This window comes from Garra rufa, chromosome 10 (assembly GCF_049309525.1).
Source record: "Garra rufa chromosome 10, GarRuf1.0, whole genome shotgun sequence".
NCBI lineage: Eukaryota > Metazoa > Chordata > Actinopteri > Cypriniformes > Cyprinidae > Garra > Garra rufa.
The window spans coordinates 7,799,733-7,820,990 of NC_133370.1; the positions used below are offsets into that span (position 1 = coordinate 7,799,733).

General features: G+C 37.5%; 1 protein-coding gene across 1 annotated transcript in view; it reads right to left on the bottom strand.

The window, feature by feature from the left end:
- The window catches only part of adcyap1r1a (adenylate cyclase activating polypeptide 1a (pituitary) receptor type I), a 32,754-nt gene extending 17,535 nt beyond the window's left edge, over positions 1 to 15,219 (bottom strand). The window contains exons 1-4 of the mRNA XM_073848548.1: positions 15,035 to 15,219; positions 12,936 to 13,039; positions 8,023 to 8,128; positions 5,749 to 5,969 (exon numbers count right to left, since the gene is read on the bottom strand). Coding sequence (XP_073704649.1) covers positions 5,749 to 5,969; positions 8,023 to 8,128; positions 12,936 to 13,034 — 426 coding nt within the window. The 5' untranslated portion in view covers positions 13,035 to 13,039; positions 15,035 to 15,219. The remainder of the gene's footprint in view (positions 1 to 5,748; positions 5,970 to 8,022; positions 8,129 to 12,935; positions 13,040 to 15,034) is intronic.
- Positions 15,220 to 21,258: the final 6,039 nt, after the last annotated feature.

Here is a 21,258-nt window from a genome sequence, read left to right on the forward strand (position 1 = left end):
AAACCATATTTTGTAGCTACTCTACATCATCATTCCACACCAATAAGAGCTTTGGGTTTAACAAGGTATTCAATTACTGCAGTTTTAATGGTTTTCAGATATCTTGAAACTGACGCCTAATTCTCTGCTGGTAAGCATGTTGCTCTCCGTTGCGGTTGAGGATACTATTGTCGTCTAATTAGCTTAAACGCCCCCAGAGGATGCTGATTGGACGGCTAAAATTTGCCAAGAATTTAATGGCTTTGAAGCGAGGCTGAAAGAAGAAATGTCTGAACACACATAGCCAGGCATTTTACCTCCTTTCACATCAAATTTGTTAAAAATTTTTCGTTTATTTTGCACTTAACAGTGCATTTTCAATTTAAAACTGCTGGGGGAAAATACCTATACTATGCCATTACAAATTATATACAGTTAAAGTCAAAAATTTACATACACCTTGCAGAACTTACAAAATGTTAATTATTTTACCAAAATAACAGGGATCATACAAAATGCATGTTATTTTTTATTTAGTACCGACCTGAATAAGATATTTCACATAAAAGACATTTACACATAGTCCACAAGAGAAAATAATAGTTTAATAAAACTACTGTTTTAACTATAACCAACAATAATTTCTAAAAATGACCCCATTCAAAAGTTAACATACGCTTGATTCTTAATATGGAGTTGTTACATGAATGATCCACAGCTGTGTTTTTTGTTTAGTGATAGTTGTACATGAGTCCCTTGTTTGTCCTGAACAGTGAAAACTTTTGGGATTTGAATAGCAGGGTAAATTTAACTTATTTTGTCTTTTGGGAAACAAGTATCTTCTGTAGCTTCTGAAGGGCAGTACCAAATGATAAAAAAAAGATATTCAGGCAAAATAAGAAAAATGTACAAATCTTCATTCTGTTCAAAAGTTTTCACCCCCAACTCTTAATGCATCTTTTTTCCTTCTGAAGCATCAGTGAGAGTTTGAACCTTCTGTAATAGTTGCATATCAGTCCCTCAGTGTGAAAAAAAATTTTTATCTCAAAATCAAATAGTCCTTGTTGGAAAGGGTTTAAATACACAAAAATGCTGCAATACCAAAGAATTTGTGGGAACTGAAGGACATTTCAGAAGTACAACGGGCAGTTTAACTGTTCAGGACAAACAGGGGACTCACAAACAACTATCACAAAAAAAAAAAAAAAAAAAAAAACCCGCTGTGGGTCATTCAGGCAACAACGAAGTATTAAGAATCAAGTATATGTAAACGTTTGAACCGGGTCATTTTTATAAATTGTATTAAACTATTATTTTCTCTTGTGGACTATATGTAAACACCTTTAATGTGAAATGCATTTTGTATGTCCCCTCTTATTTTTCTAAAAAAAAAAAAAAAATTTTGCAGATCCTGCAAGGTGTATGTAAACTTTTGACTTCAGCTGTATATATGCCATTATATACATTAAATAGCATATAAAATGCTCACCAAGGCGTCAATTATTTGATTAAAAATTACAGCAAAAACAGTAAAAATATTTTTACTATTTAAAGTCACATGATCCTTCAGAAAGATTATAATGTGCTGATTTGCTCCTCAAGAAACATTTCTGATTATTATAAATGCTAAAAAAACAACTGTGCCATTTAAAATTTTTGTAGAAACCATGATACATTTTCATTTTCAGGATTATTTGATTAACAGAAAGTTCAAAAGAACAGCATTTATTAAAAAAAAAAAACGACTTTTGTAACAGTATAAATGTCTTTACTGTCATTTTTATACTTACTTTAATACATTCTTGCTGAATAAGAGTACGAATGTCTTTTAAAAAATAATAGCAGGATATAATATGAGACCCTGGACCACAAAACTAGTCTTAAGTAGCACGGGTGCATTTGTAGCAATAGCCAAAAATACATTGTATGGATCAAAATCAAAATTATCGATTTGATGGAAATTGTAACGTAACCTTCCCAACGCCCTGCATTGAGGGGGCCCCACAGGGATGCCAGATGTACTGAAGCATGGGTTGGGGGGGGGGGGGGGGGCGGAGCACATGAGATCTTTACATGTGGAAATGAGAATAATTCAATATATCCATAAGCTTTTAGGGATACACGAGGAAAACAGCGGTCTTCTCCGCTGGAAATATTGAAAAATATAGCCACAACCTGCGGGGCGAAGGAAACCCAAGCAGGAGCACAGTCAGGGACTACTCCGCATCTAGGCCTGACTGCGGGGCATGGAGGACCCAGGGTTCGCCAGAGGGAACATTCTGGGAAATGGCGCACGGATCAACTTGGGAATGGCGCAGCAAGCCGACACCAGCCATCCTCCCGCTCACCTGAAGTCTTATGTTAAGACACAGGAGGATATGTCCTCTACGCGGAGGTTGTAAAACCTAGAGAAGGTATTAGGTGTCGCCCAGCCCGCAGCTCTACAGATATCTGCTAGTGAGGCGCCATGAGCCAACGCATAGGAAGAAGCAACACTCCTGATGGAGTGGGCATGAACACCTAAGGGGCATGGCTCTCCCTGGTATAGATAAGACAGGGAGATGGCTTCTACCCCCCAATGGGCCAACCTCTGTTTGGAGACAGCATTCCCTTTCTGCTGACCTCCGAAGCAGACAAAGAGCTGCTCGGTGCATCTGAAGTGCCGAGTACGGTCTACGTATATGCGCAGAGCACGAACAGGGCACAGCAGCGCAGAAGCCGGGTCTGCCTCCTCCGGGGGCAGAGCTTGCAGGTTCACCACCTGATCGCGGAAGGGCGTGGTGGGAACCTTGGGCACATAATCGGGCCGGGGTCTCAGGATGACGTGAGAATCTCCGGGCCCGAATTCAAGGCACGTTTCGCTGACAGAGAAGGCTTGTAGGTCCCCTACCCTCTTGATGAAGGCCAGTGCAGTCAGGAGCGCTATCTTAAGTGACAGGAATTTCAGCTCAACTGACGCAAGTGGCTCAAACGGGGCCTCCGGTAGGCCGCGGAGGGCGACGGAGAGATCCCAAGAGGGTACGAGGTGCGGTCTGGGAGGGTTAATCCTCTTTGCACCTCGCAGGAACCTCACGATGCGTTGGTGCTTACCCAGGGATGTTCCATCTACTGCATCGTGATACGCTGCAATGGCAGCAACGTACACTTTGAGAATCGAAGGGGACAGCCTGTGCTCCAACTTCTCTTGCAGGAAGGAAAGCACTACTGCAATCGTGCATCTCTGTGGGTCCTCTCCTCGAGAGGAACACCAGTCAACGAACAGACCCCACCTCAGTGTGTAAGCCTGCCTCGTAGAGGGAGCTCGGGACTGAGTAATGGTATTTACCACGGCCTGGGGAAGGCCGGCGAGGTCTGACACTTCCCGTCCAAGAGCCAGACATGCAGGTTCCACAGGTCGGGGCGCGGGTGCCAAATTGTGCCCATCCCCTGAGAAAGAAGGTCTTTCCTCAAGGGGATCTTCCAGGGAGGGCCTGCCGCGAGGGAAATTAGTTCTGGAAACCAGGTCCGGGTGGGCCAGTGTGGCGCAACCAACAAGACCTTCTCCTCGTCCTCCCTGATCTCGCACAGGGTCTGTGCAAGCAGACGGCGGACGAGTTATGACATGCGAGGAGAGCGAAGACTGCCTTGGCGATTGATATACGCCACAGTCGCAGTGCTGTCGGTGCGACAAGCACGTGTTTCTGACGCAACGTCGATCGGAAGCGACGAAGGGCCAGAAGCACAGCCAACAACTCGAGGCAATTGATGTGCCACTGCAGTCGAGGTCCTGTCCAGGAGCCCGATACTGCTTGCCCGTTGCATACAGCACCCCAACCCGTGGTGGAGGCATCTGCGTAAACCACGACGTGCCTGGACACCTGTCCCAAGAGCACTCTGGCCCGAAGGAAGGCAGGGTCTGAACACGTGCTGAATAGGCGGCGACACTGCAGGGAAACGCCAATCCGGAGTGTGCCACGGTGCCATGCCCGTCTTGGGACTCGGTCGTGTAACCAGCCCTGAAGCGGTCTCATATGAAGCAAGCCCAGCGGCGTCACCATGGCTGCAGCTGCCATATGCCCCAGGAGACTCTGAAATGTTTTGAGAGGAACCGCTGTCTTGTGTCTGAATAAGTTCAGACATTTCAGCACTGACTGAGCACTCTCGTTTGTGAGGCGGGCTGTCGTGTTGACCGAGTCCAGCTCCACACCGAGAAAAGAGATCCTCTGCACTGGGGAGAGTTTGCTCTTTTCTCGGTTGACCTGAAGGCCCAGATGGCTGAGGTGCCGAAGCACCAGGTCCCTCTGTTCGCACAACAGGTCTCACGAGTGAGCTATGAGAAGCCAGTCGTCGAGATTTGAGGATGCGAAGGCCCAACTGCCAAAGAGGGGTCAGGGCTGCCTCCGTGACTTTCGTGAAGACGCGGGGAGAGAGGGACAGGCCAAATGGAAGTACTTTGTACTGATACACTCGACCTTCGAAGGCAAACCGTAGAAAGGGTCTGTGACGAGGAAGGATCGAGACGTGAAAGTACGCGTCCTTCAGGTCGATGGCTGCAAACCAATCCTGGGGACGAATGCAGGTTAGCATGCGTTTCGTCGTGAGCATCTTGAACGGCAGCCTGAGGAGGGACAGATTCAGAGCTCTGAGATCCAGGATGGGTCTTAACCCACCGCTCTTTTTGGGCACAATGAAGTAGGGACTGTAGAACCCTGACTTCATCTCGGCTGGAGGGACTGGCTCGATTGCATCCTTTGCCAGTAGGACTGCAACCTCCGCACGCAGGACAGCGGCATGCGTGTCCGAATGGACAGTAGTGAAAAGGACGCCTCTGTACCTGGGCGGACGCCTGGCGAATTGAATCGCATAGCCATCAACCACCGCGAGGGGCTGGGAAGCTGAAACCAAGCCTCCAGCCGGTTCGCCAGCGGTATCAAGGGAACGTTGACCAACGTGACCACGGTGGGGCAGCCTGGAGGGGGAAGGGGAAGGGAACTGGCCCCAGAAATTGAAGGGTTCTGGGGGAGAGTCTGACTGCGAGAAGCAGTGCTCACCTTCTTCCCTGGTTCCCGCGCTGGGGATATCACGCTCCGAGTCCGGTTCCGAGGAGTGTAAGTGCTGCTCGAAAGGGGAACTCGGGGCCGAGGCCCCAGAGGTGAGGAAATTAGCTCTTTCTGTGAAAGCAGGAAAGTCATCGTAGTTTTTTTTTTGCTGCATGCCGCCATCTTATATACCCGTATGTACGGGGCGTGGCTTGACATGCAAATGTCACTCGCCAATTTTCATTGGCCTTTTGAATAAGGCTCAGAGATGATTGGACTCTCAAGCGAGTTCCCATATGTAACGTCGTAGTGAAACGACTGAAGGGGAAACAACTTTACTGATCAATTTGATTGGTGCCGAATATAAGTATAATTCATTTCTTTCTTACTGAGTCAAAACCTCCGTACAAATTTTACCTCACATACCTTGTATCATACACCTTAAAAAGTCTAAAGAGAGGCATTACAAACCATCACATCCACTCACTACTGAAACAAACTTAAATGCCTAAAATGGATATCCTTTTGAAATAAAACTCTATTTACTCAGGACTTCTGGACAGAAAATGTATGTCTGCTCTGAAAAGATTAACAACAACAATAAACAGTCAAAGCACAAGGTACAGCACTACACTGGCAAATCTAGCTGGTTAATGAAAAACATTTTGCACTGCAATTCCACATGTAAAACTTTTACCATTCGGTAAATTCACCCCCAAGTGTCTTTCTAGCAACTCAAGCTGTTTTACACCTTATAATCTCTTATTTTCTGCTCCGAACAGTCAGAACTATCTGGAGTGTCCTTGAGGCTGCAAACACATGAGTCAGAGTCAAAGTGCTTTCTCTCCATCTTCCTCTCGGCCCATTTATCCACATCCCGCTGGATGAGTCCTCCAGCTTTCACAAAAATAACTTCTCTTCTCTGTAATTGCTGACAGGTGTCACAGCCCTGCTTCCTGTTTACCACAATACCTGAATACCTCTATAGGGGACGGATGACACATTTAGCACAGGCCGAGCGAAATGAACCCAATGAACGCAAGCTCTAGTTAATTGAGTGCTTACATTGAGACTCTGGGGGAGATGGACAATCATGAGTAATCATAGCGAGATGGGAAGGACAGAATGAAAAACACGCAAGATGGATTGTTGCATTGTAACAGTTCCGAATCATTTAAATGAATCAAATCCAATTCAGTGAATCAGTTAAAAATGATTCAGCAGTTCTTTGATGGTTGCTGACATTCCCATCTGGGATTTTACATGCTCTTGCACAGTCTAATAAAGCCATATGGATGCAAAGAGTTTTGGTAGTAAGGGTGTTTTCATTTTATGTATTCCAGTTTGTTTAATAAAATATGAACTGACTTTATTATAATTTACAGTTACACTACTGCTCAAAAGTTTATTCAGCCAGGGTGCATTCAATTAATTAAAAGTGACACTAAAGTGACACTATTTCAAATAAATGCTCTTCTTTCAAACTTTCTGTTCATCATAAAATCCTGAAGAAAAATGTATTACATTTTCCACAGTAATATTCAACAATTTTAACACATTTCTTGAGCAGCAAATCAGCATTTCTGAAGGATCGTGTCACACTGAAGACTAGAGTAACGATGCTAAAATTCAGCTTTGCATCACAAGAATAAAATACATTTTAAAATATATTCAAATAGAAAGCAGTTATTGTAAACTGTATATTTTACAGTTTTTTCAGAATTTTTATCTGATAAATGTAGCCTTGGTTAAACCTTTTTCAAGAACAAAATCTTACCAACCCCAACCTTTAGATACTAAAAGGTACTGCATTTCGTTGCCTTGTACTTGTACATGTGTAATGACAATAAAGTTGAATCTAATCTAATCTAATAAAGTTATATTTATTAAAACTTATTTTTTTTCTAAACCTGTACAATTGAGCACATCTGGGATATCATGTCTCGCTCCATCCACCAACACCACGTTGCACCACAGACTGTCCAGGAGTTGGCGGATGCTTTAGTTCAGGTCTGGGAGGAGATCCCTCAGGAGACCATCCGCCACCTCATCAGGAGCATGCCCAGGCATTGTTGGGAGGTCATACAGGTACGTGGAGGCCACACACACTACTGAGCATCATTTTGACTTGCTTTAAGGACATTACATCAAAGTTGGATCAGCCTGTAGTGTGTTTTTCCACTTCAATTTTGAGTCTGACTCCAAAACCAGACCTCCATGGGTTAATAAATTTGATTTTCATTGATAATTTTTGAGTGATTTTGTTGTCAGCACATTCAACTATGTAAAGAACAAAGTATTTAACAAGAATATTTCATTCATTCAGATCTAGGATGTGTTATTTTAGTGTTCCCTTTATTTTTTTGAGCAGTGTATTAGCCACATCAGTCAAAATCTGTTCCCAAAAATGCTCTCACTATCATCTCACTCATCAGTTCATGGTTCATTGTGAATCAGACATGTCCAAAAGAGCAGGCTCTCACTGTTTTGATGCAGTTAGATCGAAAATGACTCTAGAAAGGGAAAACTTGGGCTGTTATCATTTCCTGTTTATCTTTCACACTGTAATTGGAAGATCAAACGCACTGGATTACATAACAGAATTCCATACTTCACTTCCAGAATTCCACTTCACATTTTGTCACATTTGTGACTCTGGACTACAAAACCAGTCATAAGGCTGAATAAATTAGCTTTCCATTGATGTATGGTTTATTAGGACAAGACCACATTTGGCCGAGGTACAATTTTGAGAAAATCACCTTTGAAGTTGTCCAAATGAAGTTCTTAGCATTGCATATTATTAATCAAAAATTAAGTTTTGATATATTTATTATTTACAGTAGGAAATTTCTTCATGGAACATGATCTTTACTTAATATCCTAATGATTTTTGTCATAAAAGAAACATCTTAACCCCTACAATGTATTTTTGGCTATTGCTACAAATATTCCCTAAGACTGGTTTTGTGGTCCAGGGTACTAGACACTATAAAAGTGTTAGATAGTCTTCACTCTCTCTTACCAAACTTTTCATCTTCTTTGGGGTTGTGCAGCGCGATTCGCTCCAAGCATCTCTCCTCCTCACGTTTGATGACGCAGTTGGAAATCTCTGAATGTATGGGCCACATCTGGATCAACAAACAGATAAAACACATAAATAAACCAGAACAACACAAGAGCAGCATGAACAAACAGCAGAAGTGCACAGGAAATGAATTCACGCCACAAAAACCACCAAAACAACAACTCGCCGGCTTATAAACAAGATGAAAAATCGATCTGAGCTAGACCCGTCTATTTACAGTACCCCTCTGGGAGTAAATAAACTTTCACAGAAGTTATCTTTTATATAAGTTGTGTTATTTCTGTCTTTGACATCTGTTGGGTTTGTTATTGTTTTGGATTGAATGTCCATCTCTGTAAAAATCCAGCTAAAACCAGTTGTCCTAAAAAAAAGCTACCAAGTTTCAAAACAAGCTTGATCACTTTAAACCTGTATGACCTGGTTTGAAATCTGGTCTGTTACCATGAAGAAGACATGACAATGATACACATCTGAACGATACTGGTCAAAAAGCATAAATTTAATTGGTTTAAAGAAAGAGTACACCAAAAAATGGAAATTTGCTGAAAATGTATTCATCCTCAGGTCTCCAAGATATAGAGTTTGTTTCTTCATTAGAACAGATTTGAAGAAGTTTAGCATTACATCACTTGCTCACCAATGGATCCTCTGCAGTGAATGGGTGCTGTCAGAATGAGAGTCAAAACAGCTGATAAAAAAAAATCACAATAATCCACAAGTAATCCACACCACTCCAGTCCATCAATTAACATCTTGTGAAGTGAAAAGCTGCATGTTTGTAAGAAACTAATTGAATGGCTAAAATTTGCCAAGAACTTAATGGATTTGAAGTCAAGCTTAATGAGATGTCTGAACACACACAGCCAGACATTTTACATCAAATTTGTTAAAAATACAATTTTATTTAACACTTTATAGTGCATTTTCAGTTTAAAACTGCTGGGGGGAACATTAATCTATTTAAGATTCATAAACTCCATTCAAAGGTTTGGGGTCAGTAAACTTATTTTAATTTCTAAGGCTTATGAAGACTTCATTTATTTGATTAAAAATACAGTAAAAACAGTCATTATCTATCATTTAGACATTTTTAGTCACCTCTTCTGAATCAGGAGAGAAATATGCACAGATCAAACAGGGTTTACAAGCAAAAACAGTCCAAAACAGTTCTAAACACATATATTGGTAGATGTTGATGTGAGAGGACAACAGAGGATTGACTTTTTCAATGGAAAAAGAGTTATTATGCATTATGGATTGCATATTTTTGCCAGAGGCAATGGCTTCAAGTCAAAATGTCTTGATGGATTTGTTTTTGACAAACACAAATCTTTTTGCTTTACAAGACACTAACTGATGGACTGGAGTGGTGTGGATTATTGTGATGTTTTTATCAGATGTTTGGATTCTCTTTCTGACGGTACCCATTCACTGCAGAGGATCCATTGGTGAGCAAGCTGTAATGCTAAATTTCTCCAAATCTGTTCAGATGAAGAAACAAACCCATTTTGGACAGCCTGAGGGTTAGTACATTTTCATTTTGGGGCAAAATATTCCTTGTACAGGAGCTGTTCAGCTGAGGTTTCTTGGACACACTTTTGTTGCCAAATTGTGTCAAAAAATGCTAAATAACGATTTATCTGTAGTAGGGTGTGAACTAGACAGACTAGACGGGGATCAATTTAAATCTATAATAAAGTGGCAAATAATGACATTACGTCATGTACTGTCCATTGATCCTAATGGAAAGCACTTGAACAGCCAACTGTTGCTATGGTTACCTCCTCCAGCAACTTACTGAAAATACACGCTCTGAGGAACTTGTAATCGAATGTTTGTGGTTACTGAAATGTTAGGTGAAAGTCCCAACATTTCTTATGTAAAAAGAATCATTTACGATTTCCGATATATACACCCTCTTGACCCTCTTCTTAACCTTTTGTTTTGCTTTCCTTCGGGACATTCGGGCCTTAATTGGAGAGGTCAGGGGTCAGACCTCAAAATGGCCAATCTAAAACGATCCTGTCTGCAGTCTGGATTCCAACGGAAATAAAACATTCCCAGAAACACAAATAATTGTATGAGTAATAGTTTCCTTTTCGTTGCTGCTGACCACACTGTGCCATTTGGATTATGTAAATCTACTGTATTTACAGACTTAGATATTAGATGCTAATTTGACTCAATATATCATTATTTTTACTCAGTTTTTACTCACTTTTGCCTCTAAAAATGAGAGGAAAATACTCAAGCACAACCATTTTGTTCTTAAACTTTTAAAAATAAAGATTCTTTATTAGCATCAAAGGTTCTGTGAAGAACCTTGAACATCCATGGAACCTTTCAAATGCAGAAAAGGTTCTTTATAGTTGAAAAGGGTTCTTTAAATTTTTTAAATGCTCTTTAAATGGTTCTTTTAGGAACTGTTCACTGAAAGGTTATTTGAGGAACCAAAAATGGTTCTTCTATGGCATCACTGCAAAAACACACTTTTGGATCCTTTATTTTTAAGATTTTAATTCTTAGAAATTTGAAGAGATTAAATGATCAAACTCTTCCAAGACCTGATCTGGTCTATCCATATTCATTTTATAGCTTTATACTCTTACTGTACGTCAATAATTAGCTCATTTGTGTAACATCAGGAGAAACATTTGAGATGAGTTGATGTTTCAGTCAAATTACATGCTTGCCCTAAAATATATAAGAGCAAAATCTGAGCAATATTTTTCAATGGGCTTCTTATGCAAATCAAAAAACCCTCCATTCCCTCCATTCAAGCAGCTTTTCTCTTTATTTTGATTCAAGATAAGATGCTCTTGCTTGTTACCACTGTAGGGAAATTACCAAGAACTAACAAGACCTTTATCACACAGCAGTTATCACAAAACCTCAGGATGTGTTTTTCTTCTTCTTTTAAAAGTCAACCTTTCAGATATGCTTTGAAACTGGTAGTGGAACTAAAACAGAACTAGTTTTTGTATTTTCAGCTTGCCTGTTTACAATGCCAGTGCGTTCTGACAGAGTTTCAACAGTCTGGCGAAACACACTAGCATTGTGAACGCTGAAAAAAAAAATACAAGAACTAATTCTGTTTTAGTGGTACTACCTGTTTCTATGATGTCCAGAATGGATTCAAATGCATTGCTATATGGTTCCCAGGGCTATTATTGTTAACTAAAACACTTTTGCTAACTGAAAAAAATATAAAAGAAAATATAAATAGATAAAAAAACATTAATACTTTATAATAAAATTCCTTAGATAACTACAATAGTTACCATGAACTAACAATGGAAAATTCTTCTAAAGCAGTAGTTTATCATAGTTAGCTCATTTAAACGTGTATTAATACATTTTTTAAATCAAAACATATCTGTTGATATTATTTAATGAACCTGAGCTAACATGCATTAACAATGAACAGGTGTATTTTTATTAAATATAATTAACAAAAATACTGTAAGAAATGTACTGCTCATTATTAGTTAATGCACATTAACTAAGGTTAACTAAGAGAGGTGCAAAAGTACAACAAAAACAACAAAAAAAATCTATAATAAATGTTGCTTTGGGAGCTAACTAAAATAAGTTTCAGCAAAATTATTAAAGTTATTGAAAAATAAACTGTAAAAAATTGAATGAGCAAAAACTAAAACTGAAATAAAAATAAATGTATTAATATTTTTTTTTAAATCAAAACTTCTGTTAATATTATTTAATGAAACTGAGCTTGCATGAACTAATAATGAAGAGGTATATTTTTGTTAACCAACACTGAAAAAGATTCATAAATACTATGAGAAATGTCCTGCTTATTGTTAGTTAATGCTAGTTAATGCACTTTAACCAAGGTTAACTAAGAATGGTTATTGTAAAGTGCAACAGAAAAATAACTATAATAAATGTTGCTTTGGGAGCTAATTAAAATAAGTTTAAGCACTAAAATTATTGAAAATAAACTGAAAAATTTAAATGAGTAAAAAATAAAAATAAAATAAAATAACCCTAAATAGTAGTAGTAAAAAATTAATAAATAACAAAAATGACAAAAGCACAGAAAAAGGACCAAAAATCTAATTAAATTAAAAATTGAAAAAACTGAAAGTATAAAAATAAAAGCTAATTCAGAACATTAATATAAACTATAACAGTATATAAATAATACTAAAACAATACTTGTGGTTTCAAGAGTTTTCTTGATAGGTGCTTAAAGTCTCTTAAGGGCTCTAAAAATGTCTGTTTTCATGAAACCTTGTGTTTAATAATGAGGTTTAGAGGTAATCCTTGCCTCTTCAAATTTCAATAATGGTCACATTTGTAACATATACAGTGAAACAAAAAAATATTTAGACATCAGATATAATTTTCTATATTTTTTTAATAGTGGGTGCAGGACGTAGTTCATTGATGTAAGTGATGGTAGCAAAATAACCTAAACTGTGATACATTATTCCCAAAAAATCTTCATACAGTGGTCTACTGGTTAAAAATGATTCAGACACTTTGACCTGACCATGTTTTGCATAAGTTTTTTTTTTTCTTTAATTGCTAATGTGACTTTTTTGCACCACAGACTGAACAAAATTAAGCATTGCTTGGTAATTGGTCAACAAAGTATTGATAGTTGTGTAAATATTGTATGTAATAAATTGCATACCTTTCTAGCAAAGTCATCTGACATTATCAAGAGGTCATATTTTATTACCATTTTCTAAACTAAAGCGAATAAACTGATAATATGAGAAAGGTTAAAGGTGTCTGAATACATTTTGGTTTGACTGCAATCATGTAAATCAATGTGAATACAGGCCCAAAGCACAAAAATACATGCATGTCTCTGCTCTTACCAGGCTAATGATGAGGAAGAGGACGAGGAAGGTCTCTCTTGTCGTGTGTCTATGCATTCTGCTCACGATTGTTCCCCGAGATCTCACACACAACCTCATAAAGCCTGAAAGAGAAGGAACATTGTTTTGAAACACACACAGAGACACAGAGATGCTACTGGCCACATCATAATATACTGCAGCACAGTGGCTGATGCTCAGTCTGGACCCACAACAACACAGAATCACCCTTACATTCTTTATTATATACAATCCCATCTGAAATAATCAAATCTCTGATCGCTGAAGTGCGCAGGGCCGACGCGGAGGGAGGGGCGAGTGGGCAGGGGTTTTCGGGAAATGTGTGGCGGCCAGATTTACTGATCCACAGCGAATCTAAGGAGGTATAAAATCCTTTAAGATGAGACCTGCGCGAGGACAGAGAACGGTCTCCGAGCCCCCACCGTCTTACTCATCTTTATTAGATCTCAGGAAAAGGAATAAACGGATGAATCACAGCAAATAAAACACACACATAGATAGAACGAGTAGTGATTCAATTGCATGCAACTGCAGGACTCCTAACTTGCATGGTCGTCATGAAAAACTAGACGATTGAATGGTTTCCTTCAAGTGAGCATAGAAAGCCAATTTCAGTTGAAAATGTCCATCGCAATGTTTTTCTTGCACGTTCTCTCTTTCCCCGTGCTATTTTTGAAAGTCTTGTGGGATGCAAACAAACAGGCACTTCAAGGAGAGAAAGACAGTTGAGTGTCAATCAAACCGTAGCTTTTTTATGGATGCAAAACACACACTGTGGCTCTGATAACCATCATAATGAGAAGCACAGGGCTGTTTTTGAATGGGGCTCTGTGCTCTTGAACAGCATCTGGCAACAATAACAACGGTCATTTAACATTGTATGTTCTTGTGTATATTTATACCGCTAATGCTATTGTGATCTACTGTATTGCTACATTAATTCCATTAACGGTGAGGCATGTTTTCCACAACGCAGTGACCCAAAGAGAAAAGCATCACATTTTTAGAACTGAAATGACTTCATACGGTGTCAAAACATTGCAAGGTCAAATTGTGCAAGGTTTCGGAGGTCATTACATAATCAGATTCATTTTGAGGCAATCATTTGAATAGGAATATACAGTGGTTGGGTTTGTTTTGCATGAATGTGAAGGCAGCTTTAACGTGTGCTGTGACTCACTGCATGCCTTCATATTCACTGCAGAAATCTGGATTGATTTACCGATGAGGCGTTAGAGAGAGAAAACAGACCTAATGCACGAGAGAAAGCATCAGAATTGGCTGATTATTGGCTTTACACAGCTGCTTTTTCTCTGGCTCAAGATACAGTTTGCTTCATAAATCAGTGTATAGGATTGCATTTCAACCCAGAAGAAAAAAATATTTTTTAATACAATTCAAGTCTCACAATGCTTAACTTTTGCAGTTTGGATGTAATTCTCATTCTTAATGATGGTTCTCATTAGATTACTGTTACAGAGTAATGAAATCATCCTGTCTGGTCAGTTTATTTTTATTAAAATTAGTGGACTTAAAAGGTAGTACAAACAAATACAGTCTTGATACATATTAATAATTAATAATATTTTTTTAAATAGGCTAACATCTAAAATATTTTCTGCATTACAGTCAATGGAAACGTGATTAAATGTGATGAAAAAAATATTTTCTTCTAATTCTGCGAGGAAATGTGACATTCTGGACATGCTTCCATTTATAGATAAACGATTTGCGACAAAAAAGATTGGAAGCATTCAAATGCATCGTTTTAAAGTGATAATGTGGATGAATCGGTAAATTATCACCCACAAATCATCTATAAATTGAACTGAATTGATATCAAGTGAATGTACAGGCTATCCAACAAAGCAAAGCTTAAATAATCTCCGCGGTCTCTAAATATTCACTCATTTTATATCAATAATTAATCCGTCCATAGAAACGCGTGAAGCGAATGAGAAACACGCCGTTGACTATTGTGTATTATTGTGAGCGGAGGTCGCCCCCATTCAATGTATGGCTGTAGCGATCAATGACTGAAGAAACGCGAAGAAGAAGAAGAAGAAGCGCAAACTCACCATCACAGAATGACCCGCGATATAATCCCTCGTCTTCGTTCTCACGTCTGCAAATGGACGGTTCGCTTCGTGCACCTGCGATTTCAACTTTGTCATCCGCGTCTCACATCGACAGACTGGAGTAATGAAGGTCTGTGGAGCACTGGAGGAGCGTGAGAGTGGAGAGCGCGTGCATGTGTGCGCGGTGATTCCCTCACTGCTGCCGACAATCACCTGCACCGAGAGAACATCACAGAACACCATTCACATTATTAAACCATCACACGCTATTATCATTGAACCGTCATTCACTAGCAGTTAACGCTTCACAGTTTTCACCAATTGGCATTATGCATTTAATCCATGTTTGGCCTTATTTGATTCGTGAGATTCTAATTGTGGTTTATTAATCCATTCAATAGTGATCAATCCACCTGACATTGCTCTCCAACCGTGAATCAGCATTGTTTACCATCATTGCACCAGAAGTGAACACTGTTAAAAATGTTCACCAATTTGTATTATGCAATCTTGTCTTTCTTTATTTTGTGAGTTCCTAATTGTGATTTATAATCCATTAACTAGAGAACAAACCTACTATTATTTATCACTAATATTGCTCAGCAACACTGAACATCACTTGAATAAATAAACTATCACTCACCTTTATTTATCGTCATTCTCCATTTTCATCAATTAGCATTATCCATTCAATGTTTTTTTAGGCTTTGTGGTTTATTAATCCATTAATTAGTGATCAATCCCACTTATTCATCAGTAATATTGCTTTCCAACCCTCAGGGGCGCCGCTCGCAATTTTGGGCCCTATGACAAAATATACCACACCAAAGCAGATCTCTGGGGGCCCCTAAAGTGCATGGGCCCTTAGAATTGTCCTAACTCCCCTGAATACCTTTCTTGTATTTTAATTTGAGATCATCATTGCACCAAAAGTAAACATTATTTAAAAAAATCACCAATTTGAATTATACATTTAATGCATTTTCTTGTTTTTCTTTATTTTGTGGGTTTCTAATAGTGGTTTGTAATCTATCCTACCATTATTCATTACTAATATTGCTTGCCAACACTGAACATCACTTGCATAAATAAACCATCACTCACCCTTGTTTATCATTATTCACCAATTAACATAATGCATCCAATGCATTTTCTTGTATTTCTTCGATTTGTGAGTTTTTAATCCTGGTTTATAATATATTAACCATTATTTATCACTATAATATTGCTAACCAACACTAAACATCATTTATATATATATATATATATATATATATATATAAAACATCACTCACTGTTATTTACCATCATTCACAAACACTAAACACTGACCACTTCTAAATATGATTTCTGTGAAAACTGTTTTGCGAGTTTCTTTTTGGTTCATAATCCATTGTGATCAATCCTACCATTATTCATCACTAATATTGCTCTCCAACACTACATCACTTCCATAAATAAACCCTAAATCACCATTATTTACCTCCATTGCACCAAAAGTAAACACTTTTTTTATGACCAATTAGTATTATGCCTTTATTATTATGCAATTATTAAATGATTATGCAATTAATCCAGGTTTATAATCTACTGACTAGTTATCAATCCTATGTTGTTTTCTAACACTAAACATAATTTATATAAACAGAACTTCACTCACCATTATTCACCATCATTTACCAACACGCACTAATAACTTTTTCACCAACCTAAGTATGATTTCTTTGAAAACTGTTTTTTATTGTGGTTTATAATACCTAGTAAACAATACAAAACTGAACATGTCTTACATAAGACATGACTCACCATTACTTACCATAATTTACCAAAAGTGAACACTATTCAAACATTTTCACCAATTGTCATTATGCATGCTAATTGTGGTTTATAATCCAAATAACTAGTGATCAGACCCACAATTATTCATCATCACCAATTTTGCTGTCCAACACTGAAAATCTATTATTATTAAACCATCACTTACCATTATTTATAATCATTTACCACGAGCTCTTCGCAATTTGTCCCCAACTAACATTATTGATTCAATTTCTTGTCCTTCTTTGTGTTTAATCGAGATTTATAATCACCAACTAGTGAACACATTAAACATCTACTAATAAACCCCCACTTACAATTATTTACCATCATTTACCAACACTATTACAAAATTTTACCAATTGGTATTTCCTTTGATTTCTTAAGTCTAACAAGTGATCAATCCTACCATTATTCATAAACACTAATATTGATTTCCAACCCTAAACATCATTTATATAAATAAAACACCACTCACCATTATTTACCATTAATCACCAACAGTGAACACCCCACAATTTCTTATGAATTTTTAGTGCATTTTCTCATCTTACATTGTTTAGTGAGTTTAAAATCATGGTTTATAATCCATTTACTAGTGAAAAATCCTGCATTACTTATCATACCTTATACAGCTGACCAACTCTGAACATCATTTACAGTATATAAATAAAGAATTATTCACCATCATTGAACCATCACTCAACCATAATTGTGGTTTATAATCAATTGAATAGTAAACAATCCTACCTTTATTGACCATCACTAATATTGATCTCCAACACGGAACATCATTAATGTAATTAAACCATTGCTCACTATTATTTACCATCATTTATCAACAGAGACACCAATCTGCATAATGCATTCAATGCAGTTTCTTTGAAGACTCTTTTGCCAGTTTTTAATTGTAGTTTGCAGTCCAGTAACTAGTTATCAGTCCTACCATTATTCATCAGTTTACCATTACATCACATGAAAAAACATCACACACCACTATTTACAATTATTCACCATAACCAGCAATAAACATTTTCCACCTACTCACATCATTAACCATTTCTTTTTATCATCACTAAACCATCACTTGCCAAAAGTTATCATAACATAATATAAAACATAATTCACTCTCAACCAAATCACTGCACCATCACTCACCATTAAGCACAATCATTCACACAGGCATACAAACATTTTTTTATGCTGTTTTATGATAAATTAACTTATTATATGCAGTAAAGCCTGAAATTATTCACACCCCTGGCAAATTCTGAGCCACAATGCGCAGCCGCAGGTCCTCAGTGAGCTCCTTTGTCTTAGCCATGACTGTCCACAAAATGCAGCAGAGAGCTTCTGTTTTTCACCTGTTGAGTTGATTAAAACAGCTGTTCCCCATAAATCAGGATAATTAGGATGCTTTAGAACAGCTTGGACTATTTGGAATGGTATAGAACTTTTTTTATGGATTTTCCCATAGACTGACAGTTTGAAAAGGGTATGAATAATTTTGGACATGCCACTTTTTGTTTAAATGTAAATAAAAGCTGAGAAATATTTTTTTTCCACAATGATGCCTCTTGTAAATCGTCTTATTATCTTTTGGGAGAAGCCTGTGTCATTTCCAGTCAAAAAAAAAAAAAAACTTGCTGGTTGAATAAAAGTAACTTTAAGTTGCCAGGGGTATGAATAATTTTAGGCTTGACTGTATATATTAGTTTGCAGTTTAATGTGAGTAAATGTAAGTAGAATAGCCTCTATATGTATGTTTTCCTTACAACACAAGAGCCTATTGCACATAATAGTATAGTAATAATAATACAATTTGTTGCAGTGTAGGTCTGTGTTGTGTGAGGTCTAGTCTAAGAAGTCTAGAGGTTTTGAAAGTGGCTGATGTTTGAGCTGGAATTTGTTCCACCACTGAGGCTAAGCATTAAGAAGCTGTACAATCTGGAAAAGCAGGAATCCATCATGTGGAGAGAAGCGGAGCCGATCACAGCGGTCCGGCTGGGCTTTACTGTCTCTGATCAGTCATAAGAAAGTGTTGTCTTCTTTAAGTTCTGTCAAGCTGTGCTGGTTTCAGAGATTCTCTGGGTCACTGCATCTCTAACCATGGCAAACATTCAACATCCACTACCGTTCAAAACTTCAGGGTTAGTACGATTAAAAAAATAAAAATAATAATAATAATGTTTATTCATCAAGGATGAGTTGAATGAATGATGAATGATCCATTGAAAAAAAAAATTCTAAATAAATGCTATTCATCCTGGTCCTGCAAAAATGTATTCAAAATGTACTGTTTTCAACGCTGATGATAATAATAGGAAATCAAATCAGCATATTAGAATGATTTCTGAAGGACCATGTGACACTCTGGCGACTGGAGTAATGATGCTGAAAATTCAACTTTGGATCACAGGAATAAATTACTCTAAAAATATTTAAATAAAAATCAGTTATTTGAAATAGTAATATTTGTTCACAATATTATTGTTTTTTCTGCATTTTTAATCAAATTAATGCAGCCTTGGTGATCATAAAAGAAAAATCACAAATCTTTAAAATCGAAACTGTTTCTTTTTAGAAAACAAATATACCTTTGCTATAGTATCTGGCTTCTCAGGTCTTCTCTGGTTCTCAGTAAACTTAGCTGTATCTATTATATAATATTATAAGCACCTCAAACAAAACCAGACGAGAAATCGTGATATAGATTTTCAGAAAATTCTGCAATAAAAATATAACTTAAGAAGAACCTAAAAAAGATCCGACCTGCAAATTTTATAGCTCCATTACTGTACATCAACAATTTGCATCTACTTTTATCCCTCCTAACAAATCTTAGTAGAAAAACATTAAGCATGCACACCCGTTCAAAACTTCAGGGTTAGTATGATTAAAAAAAAAAAAGGAAATTAATACTTTTAATCAACAAGGATGCATTCAACTGGTCAAAAGTGACAGTAAAGAGAGTTATAATGATTTTTTTTTTAAATGTTAAATAAATACTAGCCTTGGTGAGCATAAAAGTGTTCTATCAAAAACAAAAAATCTTACCGACCTCAAACTTTCAAGTAGTAATGTGTATAGACTGTGAAACATGCAGTAAAGAAAAATCACAAATCTTTAAAATCTTCTAGAAAACAAGTATATTCATTTGAAACAAATATACCTTTGCTATAGTCTCCAGCTTCTCAGATTTTTCTCTGGTCCTCAGTAAACTTTCGTGTTACAGCTTTCTTGCCGATTGCTAATAGCATCTTTAATAAATACTTATCTCTCATCAGATGAGCTGGTAAATTACACGAGCATCTATCAAAAACAAAACATCTTACAGACGCCAAACTTTTAAGTAGTAGTGTATATAGACCGTGAAACATGCAAGAAAGGAAAATCAAACAAATAAACAAATCTTTAAAATCAAAACTGTTTCTTCTAATAAACCTTTGCTATAGTCTCCTGCTTCTCAGATTTTTCTGGCCCTCAGTAAATGTAGCTGTGTCTAGAGGTTTTGTGAGCATCTGAAATGAAACCTGATGAGAAAAATCGATCTAGATGTTCAGAAAATTCTGCAATAAAAAAAGGACTTAAGAAGGACCTAAAAAAGATCCGACCTGCACATTTTATAGCTCCATTACTGTACATCAACAATACGTGTCTAAATTATCCTTCCTAATAAATATTAGTAGACATATCTGAGAAAATGTTAACATATCCATTAAAAGAGTAATCTTTGGGCAATAAATGCTCCTCTGAAAGAATCTGCCTCAAGTTTCTCAGTCTGTTAATAGATTAAAGAAGCAGATTAAAAGGATAGTTCATCCAAAAAAGGAAATGCACATAAAAATGACATAAAATGGGATTTGGAATGACAAGAGGGTGAATAAATAATGACAAAATCTTCATTAACATTTCGAAAGGTTTTTTTCAGTTTTGCCTGTCAGCTGTTTGTGTAAGCACAGAAACCAGCCGCTTCAGGTTTTTGTCTTGTAATCAGCAAAATAACAAAAGCCAACTGCTTTCACCCCGGCCGCATGACCTGTGCAATGAAACACAATGCTGGAGATGACAGTACACACAGAGCTCACGGCAGGAGCATCACCCCACAACCCAGCGTCCTGCTGGGATCTGTTCTCCATCATTTATACTGTCTGAAATGAGGTGGGAGGGGGCAACTAACTGAAGAAAGGTATATACAGTAACACAGAGAAAAGATGCCACTTTACATGAAGAGTGCACTGTTTATGGCTCGAAGCAGCATGGCAGGAGGATATTTGACATTTCTCATAAGTCGAACACAAAATAAGATCTGAAATTCTGAAATGTATATTTTTCATTCCTGTAAATGGGGAAAAAGAGCTGAAATACGATCAATCAAAATGCAGTATAATTACTGATTTGTGATT